This window comes from Salmo trutta, chromosome 23 (genome assembly GCF_901001165.1).
Source record: "Salmo trutta chromosome 23, fSalTru1.1, whole genome shotgun sequence".
Classification (NCBI taxonomy): domain Eukaryota; kingdom Metazoa; phylum Chordata; class Actinopteri; order Salmoniformes; family Salmonidae; genus Salmo; species Salmo trutta.
The window spans coordinates 9,411,665-9,427,376 of record NC_042979.1 but is presented as its reverse complement, the minus strand read 5'-3'; the positions used below and the strand labels follow the sequence as shown (position 1 = coordinate 9,427,376).

General features: G+C 43.0%; 1 protein-coding gene across 5 annotated transcripts in view; it reads left to right on the top strand.

Annotated features, from left to right (window-relative positions):
* The window catches only part of sbno1 (strawberry notch homolog 1 (Drosophila)), a 30,401-nt gene that overhangs the window by 3,599 nt on the left and 11,090 nt on the right, over positions 1–15,712 (top strand). For 3 of the 5 annotated variants that reach the window (XM_029708781.1, XM_029708783.1, XM_029708782.1), the window contains 20 exons: positions 1,208–1,308; positions 2,295–2,391; positions 3,292–3,452; positions 3,579–3,712; positions 3,825–3,915; positions 4,103–4,264; positions 4,465–4,600; positions 4,824–4,929; positions 5,265–5,418; positions 5,505–5,687; positions 5,915–6,012; positions 7,404–7,549; positions 10,177–10,377; positions 10,458–10,640; positions 10,816–10,985; positions 13,519–13,650; positions 14,187–14,322; positions 14,607–14,719; positions 14,843–14,914; positions 15,024–15,123. In XM_029708781.1, coding sequence (XP_029564641.1) covers positions 1,208–1,308; positions 2,295–2,391; positions 3,292–3,452; positions 3,579–3,712; positions 3,825–3,915; positions 4,103–4,264; positions 4,465–4,600; positions 4,824–4,929; positions 5,265–5,418; positions 5,505–5,687; positions 5,915–6,012; positions 7,404–7,549; positions 10,177–10,377; positions 10,458–10,640; positions 10,816–10,985; positions 13,519–13,650; positions 14,187–14,322; positions 14,607–14,719; positions 14,843–14,914; positions 15,024–15,123 — 2,676 coding nt within the window. Of the gene's footprint in view, positions 1–114; positions 877–1,207; positions 1,309–2,294; positions 2,392–3,291; positions 3,453–3,578; positions 3,713–3,824; positions 3,916–4,102; positions 4,265–4,464; positions 4,601–4,823; positions 4,930–5,264; positions 5,419–5,504; positions 5,688–5,914; positions 6,013–7,403; positions 7,550–10,176; positions 10,378–10,457; positions 10,641–10,815; positions 10,986–13,518; positions 13,651–14,186; positions 14,323–14,606; positions 14,720–14,842; positions 14,915–15,023; positions 15,124–15,712 lie in introns of those variants that run through there. The other 2 variants (XM_029708786.1, XM_029708784.1) reach the window with 2 other exon arrangements.

The following is a 15,712-nucleotide window of genomic DNA, read 5'->3' as shown; positions in this document are numbered from 1 at the left end:
TCATGGAACCCTGGCTGGGTTCCAATGACTCCAAAATGGTTTCTTTTCTTTTCCCACTCGTCTTTTGGTGTCTGAGAGAACATGAACACTTGATGTCACTACCATTTGTCTCTCACCTATTCTGTACCATTTTCTAAGATCAGAAGGTACCCTGTGGAGGGAAACACTGCTCATATTTACAGGTGCAGATCTTGGGTTAGAGGCCAGAGCCATATATATGGAGAGTTAGGCCAGGTTTTAGAACAGTCGCCATGTTAGCGCCCATATGGAACTTTATCCTTGAAATGTAGGCGACGTAACAATACGGGAGACGCTCTGACATTTCACTGTGAAATGACCAGCTTTAAACAAAGCAAAACGGAGCAGCGAATTTCAGCCGTTTTTACTGATTAGCATTCGGGATAATGTGTGTCTAAGTCTTTACTGTATATTAGTGTCAGCTAACTGCATATCTGCTTTCACTGGACATTTTCATAGGTTTTAAAACTATATCACATGCAAACAGCACTACTCATAAGCATTCATTTTATTACTCAGCAATGGCCATGGAGGGAGAAGTGGCACTCTCGGAATGTTCTACCGCATTGGCCGAAGACATTTTCAGGCCATGTTCAGGCCATGTTATTTCGAGCCCCAGGGTGCAATCCATTCACGCCTTTCCTATCCGTATCAGTTTTTGTCAAATTGTTGCTCTTTAAGTTTGGAAAGCGCTGATCAGGATATAACAGCCATTTCAAAACCCTTCCCTGTACAGATGATTAACTTCACTCACAGGATCATTCATGTGTACCAAACATGTCCATGCTCAATCAGTGTTCAATGCTTTCATCCTCGCAGAAATTATACTGGTCTCGACAAAGATGATCCACAAACCAGGTATGGACAGGATCAAGATCAGGTATCATCTGATTCTAGTGTTATCGTGTAACAGCGTCGAAAAGGGTTGTTATAAACGGGTCCAGTTTTCACACCTTCAAAGCACTTTCAACCACTTGATTTCAGTTGTATGTGGTTGGTTTAGACTTCTATAGTGTATGTGAAACTGAAAGCAAGCGAAACTGAAAGCAAGAAGTGACCTTGCGCAAGGGCAGTTCAAGTGAATCATACCTACGTGTCTGAAAGTCTTTGTTTCCAATGGACGTGGTCAGTAGACGTGTCTGTACTTCCACTAATGTTTTCTGTATTCTTTCTGTACCTCTTCTCACAGCGGAACTGAACAACGGGATAAAGAAGGAGGTGTCAAGTAAAGATGTCGCTCGGTTCTGGGTGAACGACGACATGAAAGTGCGGAGCTTCTCACCTACACTAGTGAGTGGTGTCGTCCAATCGCTGACTCTTAACCAAAAAGGCGAAAGCCGTGGCAGTCCTAGTAAAACCGTTCCCCCTGTTTAATGACAGACACTCTAGTAGTCTCAAGAAGTTTTCACACACACAGTTCTGAGCATTAGTTCGAATCAGAGTTCAATTATTTGTTACATTGTTTTTTTTTGTTTATTTTTTTCATTTGTTTGAGTTGGTTTCACATTGCCAAATGTCTAACAAGCTAAAATGCCTTAACAAAACCATGTGTTCATACAAGTCATTTGTTTGTTGGAGATAAATGCTCACGTTAAATCCGTTTATGATTGTCAATAAGTCTAACTTGCACGTCCCCAAACGTCATTACTTTCGCTTTGGTCTTCCAACAACGTGGGAGGAAACAACGCAATAGCCGCTATAACTGCGATACGAATAGGCTATATTCAGTAGCCTTCAGTAGCCTATATCCCCGGTATAAACCCCCGTCTCCCCCAGACGCGCTCATAAATGCCCTGCTACTGACAGAATGTTTCAGAGATATCAAGTTATGGTATTGCGTGCGTTTCATCAAATGCTCGCAGTCAAACAACCAATAATAGTTCTCTGGTTCTTTTCCTGTGTTTGGTCTGGACTGCGTTCTCACCTGCAGAGAACTGTACCATGGTACTAATGGAATTGGACCAAGACCACCCTTTTTGCGTGAACCACTGTGCTCTGTTTAGTTTGCTCACGACTGCGGGTATTGTTCATACCAGTCCGAACTAAGGTGGAAAAAGCACCGGAGTTTGGGGGGGTGAGTAAAAAAGCTCCAAACCAATTTGGTGTGGAAGCCCCCTTATCGATAAACGGCAACAACACAACAACGCAATGATTCCCTAATAATTACTCTTTTCTTTAGGATTCAACAGAGCCTTCTGAGAATTTAATTCAATAGCCTGCTGAGTTTCTGAAATGCTTCAGACAGCTTAGTAACGAGTGATTATGTCTTTGTGTAGAAACTCCCAGGAATGAAGGAGGAGGAGGAGGCTGAGGAAGAGGAGGATGAAGAGTTGGGTCATGCTGAGACATACGCTGAGTACATGCCCATGAAATGTAAGCTTTACTGGCAGAGTACTCACAACTATTTAGTTTCCTTTCACGTTTACTGAAGCAGTTAAGCCTTATTTGAAGGGACTCAAACCACATTTTTTGGGGGGCATATCCGTTTTTGAATCTGATATTTTTCCTGTAGCCTGAACAGCCAAAAATTGCACGGAATCCGATATTTCAAGCCACCTTCGTAGGTGGTTTAAAATCGGAGACAAATCTGATTCCTGTCCATGGAACTTGTTTGAATGGTCAAATTTGATTTGCCCTCATGTGATTTTTAGTCTGTTATTTCGCATATCTTGTTGTTTGGTAGCTACTCTGAGTGTTTGACAAGTATACGTGGTGGCTAATTAACTTAATTGTTTACCAGCAAATTAGTGAATGTGCTAGGGAACTAAACGGCTAGCCAAAAATAATCTTGTTTATCCTTTGAGGCTGTAAGTGTTCTTACACTATGATTTCAAAGATTCAGCGCAAATCAGAGACTTCCATCGTTGTCACCTTAGCTTGCTATACAACAACTTCTGATGGATTGAGGGAGCATGAGCACCACCAATCAGCCTACGCCTCTGCACACAGACCCACCATTACCATGGCAACTAGCATAGCCAGGTCAAAAAAATTACTACAGTCTGAGCAAGCACACATCCGATTTGGTCACTTGCTGTTTGGACAGTCAGTATTCCAAAATGGATTTTAAAAACAAACCTGATTTTGAGCTTTGAATCCTGAAGTGTGAGTGAGGCTTAATATTTATCATACTCAAATAATATTGACTGATGAAAGATGGGTGGAGCCCATGCAGAGGTGCGCACTGAGTGTTTGCTTTGAGGGAGCAGAAGGCTTAATGGAAAACAAAGATTTGATTGGTCAGTTGGCTGACTTGTTGATTGATGGTTCCAGTGCGGATCGGGTTGCGTCACCCAGACCCAGTGGTGGAGACCAGCTCCCTGTCCAGTGTGAAGCCTCCAAACGTTTGGTACAGAATGTCCATACCAGAGGAGACTGTCGACCGCGGCTGGCTGTCTGCCCTGCAGCTGGAGGCCATCACATACGCTGCCCAGGTAAAGAGCCTACACATTTACTCCACTGCTCACTTGGCCAGATAAAGACCCTACTACAGCTTAGCACTGCTTTATGTACTAGTGTAGATGAGCATTCACAAACCGAAATGTTTCTTGTCTCCATAGCAACATGAGACATTCCTCCCTAACGGCGACCGAGCGTCCTATCTGATAGGAGACGGGGCCGGAGTGGGCAAGGGCCGGACCATCGCTGGGATCATCTACGAGAACTACCTCCTCGGCAGAAAGAGGTCACTCTGGTAAAACTATAACTAGGGTTACCTGATACATCCCATCAATGAAACAAGACACACGTATTACACACACCTATTCACACACACTAATTTCATAAACACTATTCCATCTTCACAGGTTCAGTGTTTCTAATGACCTGAAGTATGATGCGGAGAGGGATCTGAAAGACATAGGAGCCAAGAACATTCAGGTCCATTCACTAAACAAGGTAAGAGGTTGCCCGCTGGGTGCAGATGTACTTCTCCACACATTTTTTTTCTCCATGGTAATAAATTGAAGAGGATCCTTCACACTGGATATGCTTTTCATACCTGCCTTCCAAAAGGACGTGTTCACATGCATGTAAAGGTGTTGTTCGCCTTCACTCAAAACCCATCCTATTTTGTCTGTCCCAGTTTAAGTATGGTAAGATCTCGTCCAAACACAATGGCAGTGTGAAGAAGGGGGTGATCTTCGCTACGTACTCCTCTCTGATCGGAGAGAGCCAGTCTGGAGGGAAGTACAAGACCCGCTTCAAACAGCTGCTCCACTGGTGTGGAGAGGACTTTGACGGAGTCGTATCCTTTCACTGACCAACAGATGACTACTGTAAAAACAAATCATAAAAAACATAATTGCCCTTAACACAACTTGTCCAAATTTATACTGAGTATGTAATCTGTAACTGCCCGTAAAGTAGGAGTTGTAGTAACTGGTAGATGGAAGTGTCAGTAGTTTAGTGACGATAACACCTTTCCTTAACCCAAGCCCCTTTTAGATTGTGTATGACGAGTGTCACAAAGCCAAAAATGTCTGTCCCATCGGGTCATCCAAACCCACCAAGACGGGACTGGCGGTCCTGGAGCTGCAGAACAAACTGCCCAAGGCACGGGTGGTGTACGCTAGCGCCACTGGTAAGATACTAACCACCTAGAGAGGAGGCGGCTGGCGTTTTCATGCTTCAAATGATGAGCAGAGTCATTATTCTAGCTGAACCATCTGTGTAGCTCCTGTATGTGCTATATGGAGAAGATGGTGGGAAATATAGTACAAGATATGATAACCTAAATGAACAGGAGTGTTTTCCATCTCTGTGTGTGTGGTTTTTTTAATCATTATTTGATAAAACATTTTCAGGTGCGTCTGAGCCCCGTAACATGGCCTACATGAACCGTCTGGGAATCTGGGGAGAGGGGACACCTTTCAGAGAGTTCAGCAACTTTATCCAGGCTGTGGAACGCAGGTGAGGGAGACAGACACACTAGTAACTCGTCATAGTGGTGCAGAGTATTTGTGGTTTAAAAACGGCCACAGAATGGAGGCAGCAAGGGATCTTGAAGTTATGACTCTTGGCAGATGGAATCTGTAGAGGCAGAATGTCTTCAACCCTTAAACTGATACAAAACATGAATATGCAGATCAATCTTTGTTTTGTAGAAAAACTTCTGCTGAAGTCTTGTTATACCTCCCCTTGTCTATATCTATTTATATGGTGTCTAGCGTATCACAAATGACTTTCCTTGAAGAAATATCTATTCCAAATAAACCTTTTCCTCCCTTGCATTCCCTTTTCCTCAGAGGTGTTGGTGCCATGGAGATAGTTGCCATGGATATGAAGCTGAGGGGGATGTACATTGCCAGGCAGCTGAGCTTCACAGGTGTCACGTTTAAGATTGAGGAGGTTCCCTTGACAACCCACTACATCAAAATGTACAACAAGTCTGTACGCCTGGTAAGGAGTCTTGACCTAATCCTAACCTTAACCATTTTCCCTGGGGTCTTTTCAGAAACAGAAACTCTTTTAACCCTGTCTTTCAGTGGGTGGCTGCGCGGGAGAAGTTCCAGGCGGCTGCTAACCTGATGGAGGCAGAGCAGCGGATGAAGAAGTCCATGTGGGGTCAGTTCTGGTCGGCCCACCAGAGGTTCTTCAAGTACCTCTGCATCGCTTCCAAGGTCCGCAGGGTGGTGCAGCTTGCCAGGGAGGAGGTCAAAAACGGAAAGGTGGGTGGGATGTTTCAGAAGATAAAAAGACGGGATTGTGTCTTTACAGGAATCAATTTTTTTTAAATATTTTTTTTACGTCAGATTTCAGAAGTTTAGGAATACTGCCACATGCGTATTGGTTTTAGTGTATTGTGGTTTGTTTGAGAGGAGGTGACTGGTGTTCTCCCGTATGTTTTTCTGTGAACCCAGACTGTGTCACTAGAGGCCTGTGTCTCTCTCTGTAGTGTGTCGTGATTGGTCTTCAGTCGACAGGAGAGGCCAGAACACTGGAGGCCCTGGAGGAAGGAGGAGGAGAGCTGAACGACTTTGTTTCCACCGCAAAGTAAGTTTTCACCCAGGCAGGGAGTCCGCTGGTCCTTAACGTCTTAAATTAATTCATTTGATTTAGTCTTTTAGAAGTATTTTTCTGCGAAAGGAGAGGACTGCAGTGTTTCCGTTAAAGAAACATTAAATAATACTGGAGGCATGCTTTCAAGATGATAGTAAGCTATCCAAATGTGTGCTTGTGTGTGCCATTATACATTCCCTGAACATGTTAGATGTAATAGCTAACTTCTTTCATGTCTTACTTTGCACTGGAAAAGGTCAGTCTAGAGCCCTCCAACTTAGCTACCTTTTTGAAGTATAGCTGTTTGATACCTGATTCACTGAATGAGGGAATATTATTGATTTTTTTTACTTTTTGGTTGTAAGCTAATGTAATAATCTTATCGTGTAATACCGCCAAGAGAGCTACAGTGTATGTACCGACTTTTGTTCCAAACACACTCCAACACACCAGATTCTACAAATCAACTGCTCATGACCTTGTTAAGCTGACTCGGTGTGTTTTGAGCGGTGCTGGATCAAAAGCCTGCACACCCAGTGGCCTAGCCCTCCAGATGGAGACTTACCCCAATTTTTACTGTGTAAAACGGGGTTATGTTTGACTTTCCCCCCCAGTGGTATCATTATAGCTGGAATTGATAGCTGGTTGTATGATTTCCTAGCAGCAACATTAAGTCACCAGCAGTCGATAATTATACAAATATCTATTCTGAAAACGCTTACCTGTAACTGTTTGCTCAACTGCGGTGCTGAAATTCATACTTTAAATAAACTTTTATCGAATACAACCACAGACCTTTTCCTCATTTGTGATGCTCACTCAGCACGAATGCGCTTGTGTCAATTGAATCTCAGATTACATAGTACGTCAAGGCCACTACGTCTCCAGTTGAGCAACACAAATGAGGGAAAAGTCAGTTGTGTTCAATAAAATGTCATCACCCCACGGAAGGAGCGCAGTTGTACAGGACAAAGAGCTACATGAAAGAGTTTTTGGAATTTACATTTTTACAAGTATTGACTGATGGCGCCTCAATGTTGCGAGCAAATTGCGCGACTAGTAATCAATACTCAACTCTGACTAATATATGAGAACGGCTTTGACCGCTCCTCAGCTAGTTTCTGGTGTGGGATATTATTGTGTGTGTGGTGCGTGCTGACTTCAACATTTTATTAAATTGCAGTCCAAGTTAAACTTCATGGAGCCTGCAGATGCCCTGTATGAAGAGAACATATTGAGAAACAACTTGGAATCTATTAGGACATTATATTTAACATGGATTGTGATACTTTTGTCTTATTGGGGCTAGTATTGTACAGCTGTAATGCTAGCTAGCTGTATGCTGGTACTATCTTTAACAAGGTGTTTGCCCTCTCCCCTCCCAGAGGTGTTCTGCAGTCCTTGATAGAGAAGCACTTCCCTGCTCCAGACAGACAGAAGCTGTTCAGTCTGCTGGGCATCGACCTGTCGGCCAAGAAGACGCCATCGCCCAGCGAGGCCGCCGCAGAGCAAAAGGGCAAGAAGAGGAAAGGTACTGGAGGGCAGGCAGTAGGGTTGTAATGATTCACCGATACTCATTGGTCCCGGTTTCAAATGTTTAAGAAATGAGTGCATTGGTCCGCGGGACTGAAAATCGACTCAAACGTTACGAATCGCGGGTTCACAAAATTTGTACCATGCCTTCAGAAAGTATTCATACCCCTTGACTTATTCCACATTTTGTTACAGCCTGAATTCAAAATGCCTTCTTACCCATCTATTCACAATAGCCCATAATGACTAAGTGAAAACATGTTTTTAGAATTTTTTGCAGATGTATTAAATACAGAAATATCTAATTTAGGTAAGTATACACACCCCCTTGAGTCAATATTTTGTAGAACCACCTTTGGCAGTTATTACAGCTGTGAGTCTTTCTGGGTAAGTTTAAGAGCTTTCCTCACCTGGTTTGTGCCGCATTTGCCCATTTTTATTACTTTCAAAATTCTTCAAGCTCTGTCAAATTGGTTGTTGATCATAGCTAGACAATCATTTTCAGGTCTTGCTGTAGATTTAAGTAGCTCGGCCGCTCAGGAACTTTTAGGTTATTGTCCTGTTGAAAGGTGAAATCATCGCCCAGTGTCTGGTGGAAAGCAGACTGAACCAGGTTTTCCTCTACGATTTTGCCTGTGCTTAGCTCCATTTTGTAAAAAAAAATGTATCCTGGAAAAGCTCCCCAGTCCCTAATGATTACAAGCATACCCATAACATGATTCAGCCACCACTGCTTGAAAATCTGGATATCCAATGTCTGTTTTATTTTTTATCTACCAATAGGCGCCCTTCTCTGAGGCGTTGGAAAACATCCCTGGTCTTTGTGGTTGAATCTGTTTGAATTCACTGCTCGACTGAGGGACCTTAAAGATAATTGTATGTGTAGGGTACAGAGAAGGTCATTCAAAAATCCTGTTAAACACTATTAATGCAGACACTGAGTCCATGTGACTTGTGAAGCACATTTTTACTCCTGAACTTATTTAGACTTGCCATAATAAAGGGGTTGAATACTTATTGACTCAAGACATTTCAGCTTTACATTTTTTATGAGTAACGTGATTCCGCTTTGACGTTATGGGGTTTTCTGTGTAGGCCAGTAACGACAAAATCTAAATGTAAACTAATTTAAATTCCGTCTAACAAAACTAAATGTGGAAATAGTTGAGGGGTGTGAATACTTTCTGAAGGCACTGGAATTAGGTCGACAGTCATTGATCAACAAGTCATTTTGCATGCCGAACAACCCCAGTAGCCTTGTCAAATTGTGCGCAGTTGTGCGCTGTCCAACAAGAGGTAGGCCTATTCCTGATCTGACACATCTGCGTGTCACCTTCAGCATTGAAATGTTTGTAAAATGGCTTGTGCAATATAAGGCTTTGGTTGTCACTCAACTAACAATGTAATTTGCTAGGTTATTTTTATGAAATGCGCTGTTGAAAAATGCGTTTTACCAGAGTAAAAGTAGCCTAGTCAACTCTCATCTGGCTATAGGTAGGTTACATGCTGATCAGGGCTTACATTAGACTTAATTTCAATTGTTCAAGTTCATCAACAATAGTTTTGGAAGTTTTGCTTAACAATCATTGTATATAGTCATTTTTAGATATACAGGGTATAGTTGATAATGTCATGACGAGGACAGCAATCACTTTTGCTGCCCGCATTGCATGGTTGACGCGGGTGAAGAGAAGCTCATTTGGAGTGTTTTCAGTACAAAAGTGTGTAAAAGTGTGTGTCGGTTGGTAGATGCCCAGTTTCCCTTATGGCTCAGCTCAGATGCCAACATACATCATTTACACTCACAGAAGTCAGCTCAGACCAATCCAGCTCAGAGGCACAGCTCATGAGCTCCATCAGCAGCAGATTTTAATTTCATGTTTTTATGTAATAAATGTTAGTGTATAGCACCGTATTAAATCAGTTTCCTTCCTCTAATCAAACCGAATCACTTCAAACTAAATGTATTGGAGGCCATCTATCTAGATGCGTATCGAATCGTCTTGAAAAGGGAAGATGCCCATCCCTAGCAGGTGATGGATCTGATGGGACAGCGAAGAGTTTGATCTTTGCTTTTGTTCAGTTGGTTACTTCAGCAACAACATCTCTACTTGCCTATCCGGTGTTCTTTTTACATTTTTCTTTTGTATTTTTTTTTAACCCTTTCTCCCCCATTTCGTGATATCCAATTGGTAGTTAGTCTTGTCCCATACGGACTCGGGAGAGGCAAAGGTCAAGAGCCATGCATCCACCGAAACTTGACCCAGCCAAGCCGCACTGATTTTTGACACACTGCTCGCTTAACCCGGAAGCTAACCACACCAATGTGTCGGAGGAAACACTGTACAGCTGGCGACCGAAGTCAGCGTACATGTGCCCGGCTGTCACAAGGACTGAACCCGGATCTGTAGTGACGCCTCTAGCACTGCGATGCAGTGCCTTCGACCGCTGCGCAACTCGGGAGGCCCGCCTATCCAGTGTTCTTTTTGTGTGAACCTGTGACTCATCCTAGGTGTTTTATGTAATATTCTGGCTTACTGTTCCACGTGAATCTTTAAAAAGGCCTTATTGTGGGAGACTAAGTGTTTTGGCTGTTTACCAATTATAATGTTCCCTCTCTCCCAGCAGGTGCTGAGATAAAGAAACCTGAGAAGCGGAAGAGAAAGTCTGGTGGTCTGTCGGGGAGCAGCTCTGATGACAGCGAATCGGAGGAGTCTGATAAGGATGATGCGGAGAGTGACGACAGCTTCAAGTCGGTTAGCTCTGGAGAAGATGATGATGACTTCAACCCCTTCAAGGATGATTCCAGCGAGGATGAGGAGGATGGTGAGCGAGGGAGATTGATAATGATATTTAAGATGTTTGATTACTACCGAACATTGTCTTATACTTTCTTCCTCTTTTAGACCCCTGGCTGTCTGGAAAGAGGAAAGAGGTGAAGAAAGGCAAGGAGAAGATGAAGAAAAAGAAGAAAAAGAAGAGCATTGACCCAGACTCTATCCACAGTGCCTTGTTAGCCTCTGGTCTGGGCTCCATCAGGCCTGCTTTCACCACCCCCATAGTCAAGACCTCCAGCACACCTGCCATAGGTGAGTTAGTAGCAACAACGCACCTGCCATAGGTGAGTGTCGTGTCGAACTGTTGTGCAAATCCCCTTTTGCCATCTATGTATTTTCTAAAGCATGAGTTAGGGTTGTATAACCAGTCAAGATTAGCTTATATATTTATTTATTTATATTTACCTTCCTCTAATCCCTCCATAAGCCAAGGTAGAGGCAGATGACAGCTGTATGACCAGTCAGGATGCTGTGGAAGATGCTCAGCAGATGAAGAGAGATCTGTTGGACCAGCTGGAAAAGCTGGCTCAGGATCTACCCCCCAACACTCTGGATGAACTCATAGACGAGCTGGGAGGACCGGACAATGTGGCTGAGGTAACGGGTTAACCTCTTAGATGTGATGGCAAAATGTAGATTTCCGCCTAAATAGACATACCCAAAAGTAACTGCTATTCGTGTGTAATTACATGATTCTGACATGCAAAAACTTGGTATATATGGAAGGAAGACATCTGGGAGCTTATGAGTAAATGATCAGAAGATGGGAGTTACATAGTTCACAAGATCAAGCACACACAAAATAACTTATTTCATCTTTCATTGACAAGTTTTAAGTGAATTATTGATGACTAGAGCTGGATACATATCAGATGGCTTCCACAACATGTGAACAATGGCAGGAAAAACAAATGGGATCGATAAACCTAACTAGAAATGGACAGATGTTTTATTAAGTCAGGTGTGGTCATGGGACATTTCCAAGTGTCCCTAAACCTCTCCAAAGTGGCATATGTCTGTAAATTATATCATTCCAGTGCTATTACATATTTGCAATCCCTAATTTGTTCAGTATAAAAACACAATTTATACCGTATGAACCTCATTCAAACGTGGTGGTGTTATGAGGTGTCCAGGGTACATTCAAGTGTCCTTTCAACCTCTCCAAAGTGTCAATGTGGTAACTGCACTGTTATTGCACACTGGATGTGCCTAAATGTTATTGTTCACTATAAAAATGTAATTTCAACAACACCAACTCTAAAACATTGGTCGTGTCAGGGGGCATATCATGCGTTTTTTTTTAAATCTTTTTTTTTTTTTTAACTCTCCAGTGCCTGAACGTTTAGCCTAGGCACATCCAATGTATTGGTCTCACATACAAATGAACTGTTTACAAAAACAATATAAAAAAACAGATGGACAGTACCAGTCAAAAGTTTGGACACACCTACTCATTCAAGGGTTTTTCTTTATTTGTCCTATTTTCTACATTGTAGAATAATAGTGAAGACATCAAAACTATGAAATAACACACATGTAATTATGTGTTAAACAAATCAAAATATATTTCAGTTTCTTCAAAGTAGCCAGCCTTTGCCTTCATGATAGCTTTGCACACTCTTGTGGTAAAAAGCGTCTTAACCCACTTCCTGGTCTTGTAGGCTACTACCAGGTCCTCTATCAGATAGGTCGACACCCCCCCATGCTGGTATTGTAGTCCTTCACAGGAATAGGGACATTTGTCCTCACCTGTGCCCCATTGGCAATTTTCACCCTCCTTGAGACATGGTCGTTATTGAATGCCTTATGCTGTGTGGGGAGCATGGTTACTTCCCTAGTGTCCTTCCATTTCACAAAAAGCAGTTTGTTAGTCTTGATTCAACATATGGTCCCTCTCTCCGATGTCTTTGTCATGTTGTTTACCTTGGTCTTTGGGAAATCGATTCTGTTAGGGGCTTGTGGCAGCATTCATCCTATTTCCTTTTAAGAGGTCTATGAAAAGTGGATGTAGAACCATCAGACAGGGTGATTGACGTGGCGGTGGGGGTGAAGACCTTGACCGGCGGGGGTGCTTGCTGGGCAGGGGGGGCTCCAAAACGTCGTCATCCAGATCCTCTGCATCCTCCACTCTGTGGTGAATACAATAAAGGGATGTATTGTTGTAAGACACACAGAATTACAGTTGACTAAATTTACAAAATGACTACGTTAAACTAAAACACCAAGTGACTCACATAGGTGTGAAGCACACACACACACACACACACACACGATGCAAGCAGTAACACTTTGAAGACCAAGGCAGAGGTGAGAACCACAAATGGCCATGAGTTAAGTGGCCTCTCAAGTTACAAGGATTAAAGTTAGAACAGTGAACTAATATGAAAAATATATCATCCCAAAGTAGTCTAACATTAAAATGTCTTGTTACATAGGCCTATGTAAACTAAATCCAAAGCTATAAAAAGTCTTAAAGTGGATCCAGTATGCTAAAGAGATGAAATATGTTTACAATGTAGCGTGCTCGGTGCGTCTGGTCTCTGAGCCAGGTAGCAATAGTTTGCATTGCGTGTAAAAGGTTCTAGGCCTTGCTTTGTCCCACCCAGGTCAACGGCATATCCCTGGAAAGTTTATCATTGGCTACAAGACTGTCAAGGTGCCATAGTAGCCAATCCCCTGTGTAATGGATGCCTACAGCGCGTAAGCAGGCGACGTCATATTTTTGATGCGCAAAAATAATGGCAACATCGAGTGACTAAGTCCTACATCAGATGACATTGGCAATAGGCTAGTAAGGATTAATTTGATACCCCCCATGTAGCTATAGCTCCAACACAGACCAAATGGAAGCTTACCTTGTAAGATGTTTGGTGTAAATGTTGTGTAAAATAGAAATGTTGACGCTTGGGGCTGGTGATGAATAACAGTAGGTCACAGGCAGGCAAATAATATATCCTCAAGATCTGAGTCCCAGCATTTGGTGTGTCAACGCGTTCCGTGTTTATTTTGTTTATGCTTCACAACGCTAACCGGAATGTAGGTAGCAACATTTGGACCTTTTTCACTGTCTTTACGGCTCTTTTTATCCTTTTTGTTTTGTTCCCTCATTGTCTCTGCTGTATTCCAGATGACGGGCCGTAAAGGTCGGGTGGTCAGTAACGACGACGGCAGCATCTCTTACGAGTCCCGCTCTGAATTGGATGTTCCTGTGGAGATCCTCAACCTCACAGAGAAACAGAGGTTCATGGACGGAGAGAAGGTAAGGGAGGACTGGGAGATAAATAAGAGAAACAAATGTTTTATTGTCACACACTGTGTAGGTGCAGTGAAATGTGGTGTTTTACAGGGTCAGCAATAGTAGTATGGTGCCCCTGTAGCAAATTAGGGTTATTTTCCTTGCTCAAGGGCACATTGAAAGATTTTATTTTTTTAACCTTGTCTGCTCTGGGGTTTTTTTAACCATTGACCTTTCAATTACTGGTGAACAATCTGTCTGTGCCCTTGGGCAAGGCACTTAACCCTAATTTGCTCCAGGGATGCCGTACTACTATGAGAGGTAGAGCCCCGAGCCAACTTCTCTATATGCTATGCTACCTGAGAGAAGGACATGGGAGGAGGGAAAAGTAATACACCATGATTCTGTCTTAGGCGGGGCGTACAAGCACAATGACTTGGAGAAATGTAGGTTGTGGCGCGGTCTCCTTGTTTGAGTCACAAATTATAGCATCAGTTGAATATATTGGTCACAAACCATAGCACAGAACCATTCCTAACCTTGTTCTCCTCCCTCTCCAGAACATAGCCATCATCTCGGAGGCGGCTAGCTCCGGTATCTCCCTGCAGGCTGACCGGCGGGTGAAGAACCAGAGGAGGAGGGTCCACATGACCCTGGAGCTGCCCTGGAGCGCAGACAGAGCCATACAGCAGTTTGGTGAGAAATTTCTCTCTGGCTGTGGTTTCATTACTCCCATACCATCTCAAGCACTGAGACTTTTGTGAAAAATGCTATAGAAATCAAATCTGTCTTCACTCTAGTCTTGTGAGATTTACTTGTCTCTCAATAATGTGGCTCATTGTACTTAATTTACCTGGCATATCTCTGGGGGTTTCCACTCTGTTACAATGGGAATAGTAGGTATGAGGTATTTTAGAATAATGAAATGTGTGTTCTGCGCAATACTACCATTGTCTGACATCTCGTTCCATCTCTCTCAGGGAGGACCCACAGGTCTAACCAGGTGACGGCTCCAGAGTACGTGTTCCTCATCTCTGAGCTGGCTGGGGAACAGAGGTTTGCCTCCATTGTGGCCAAGAGACTGGAGAGCCTGGTAAGAACCTGTCCTGTCAGTGGTTCAATTGAGCTGACCAGTTGAAAATATGGATATTATCCCCCATGTTTGAGTTCTTGAAGTTTGGCTGCTGATGCTATATGTGATCTGTGTATTCCACAGGGTGCCCTCACGCATGGAGACAGAAGAGCAACAGAGACAAGAGATCTCAGCAGGTTCAACTTCGACAACAAAGTAAGTAGATACACAGCGTGTGTGTGTGTGTGTGTGTGTGTGTGTGTGTGTGTGTGTGTGTGTGTGTGTGTGTGGGGTTCAGTTTCTAACTTTCTGCTCCACTCCACAGTATGGCAGAAATGCACTGGAGATCGTGATGAAGTCTATTGTCAACCTGGACTCTCCGTTAGTGAATCCTCCTTCGGACTTCGAAGGGGATTTCTACAAAGGTGTGTCTGGACAGATCTTGTAATACAGTCATAGGATTTATGTCCGGGCAATTCCTTGGTAACAGAATGATGCTAAGACTCAGATGTTAACTTTAAAATGTATACCAAACAAAACCCAATAATTGCCATGTTAAACAAGGCTATAGTAAAAATGCTGTCCCCCACTAATGATGCAGCCATGGGGCAATCAGAATAATTTTGTAATTGAAGGATCTCTATGGCAAGACGGGTCATTCACCCAAGTTTGTCAAAATCAGGCCAGTGTTGTCCGAGATTGCGTGGGTTAGCTAGACTCATCCCTGAGCATGTGTGCCAAATTTCATCACTCTGAGTCACAGATCACGAGACAAACATGTGCCCATTATAGTGCCACTCTGGTCGATATGAATGTTCTTGCATATGTAGTCTTGACAGTGTTTGCAACATGTTTACCAAGTTTTGTTACAATACGAATATCCTTGACTGTTTTATATGCATTTATTTGCCAGAACACGCCCACATGAATGTTTATTGGACAATAGCTACCTAGTCTGGAAAATATTGCATTGAGACCTTAGTCTATAGATGCCACATCACGGTACCAAAACGT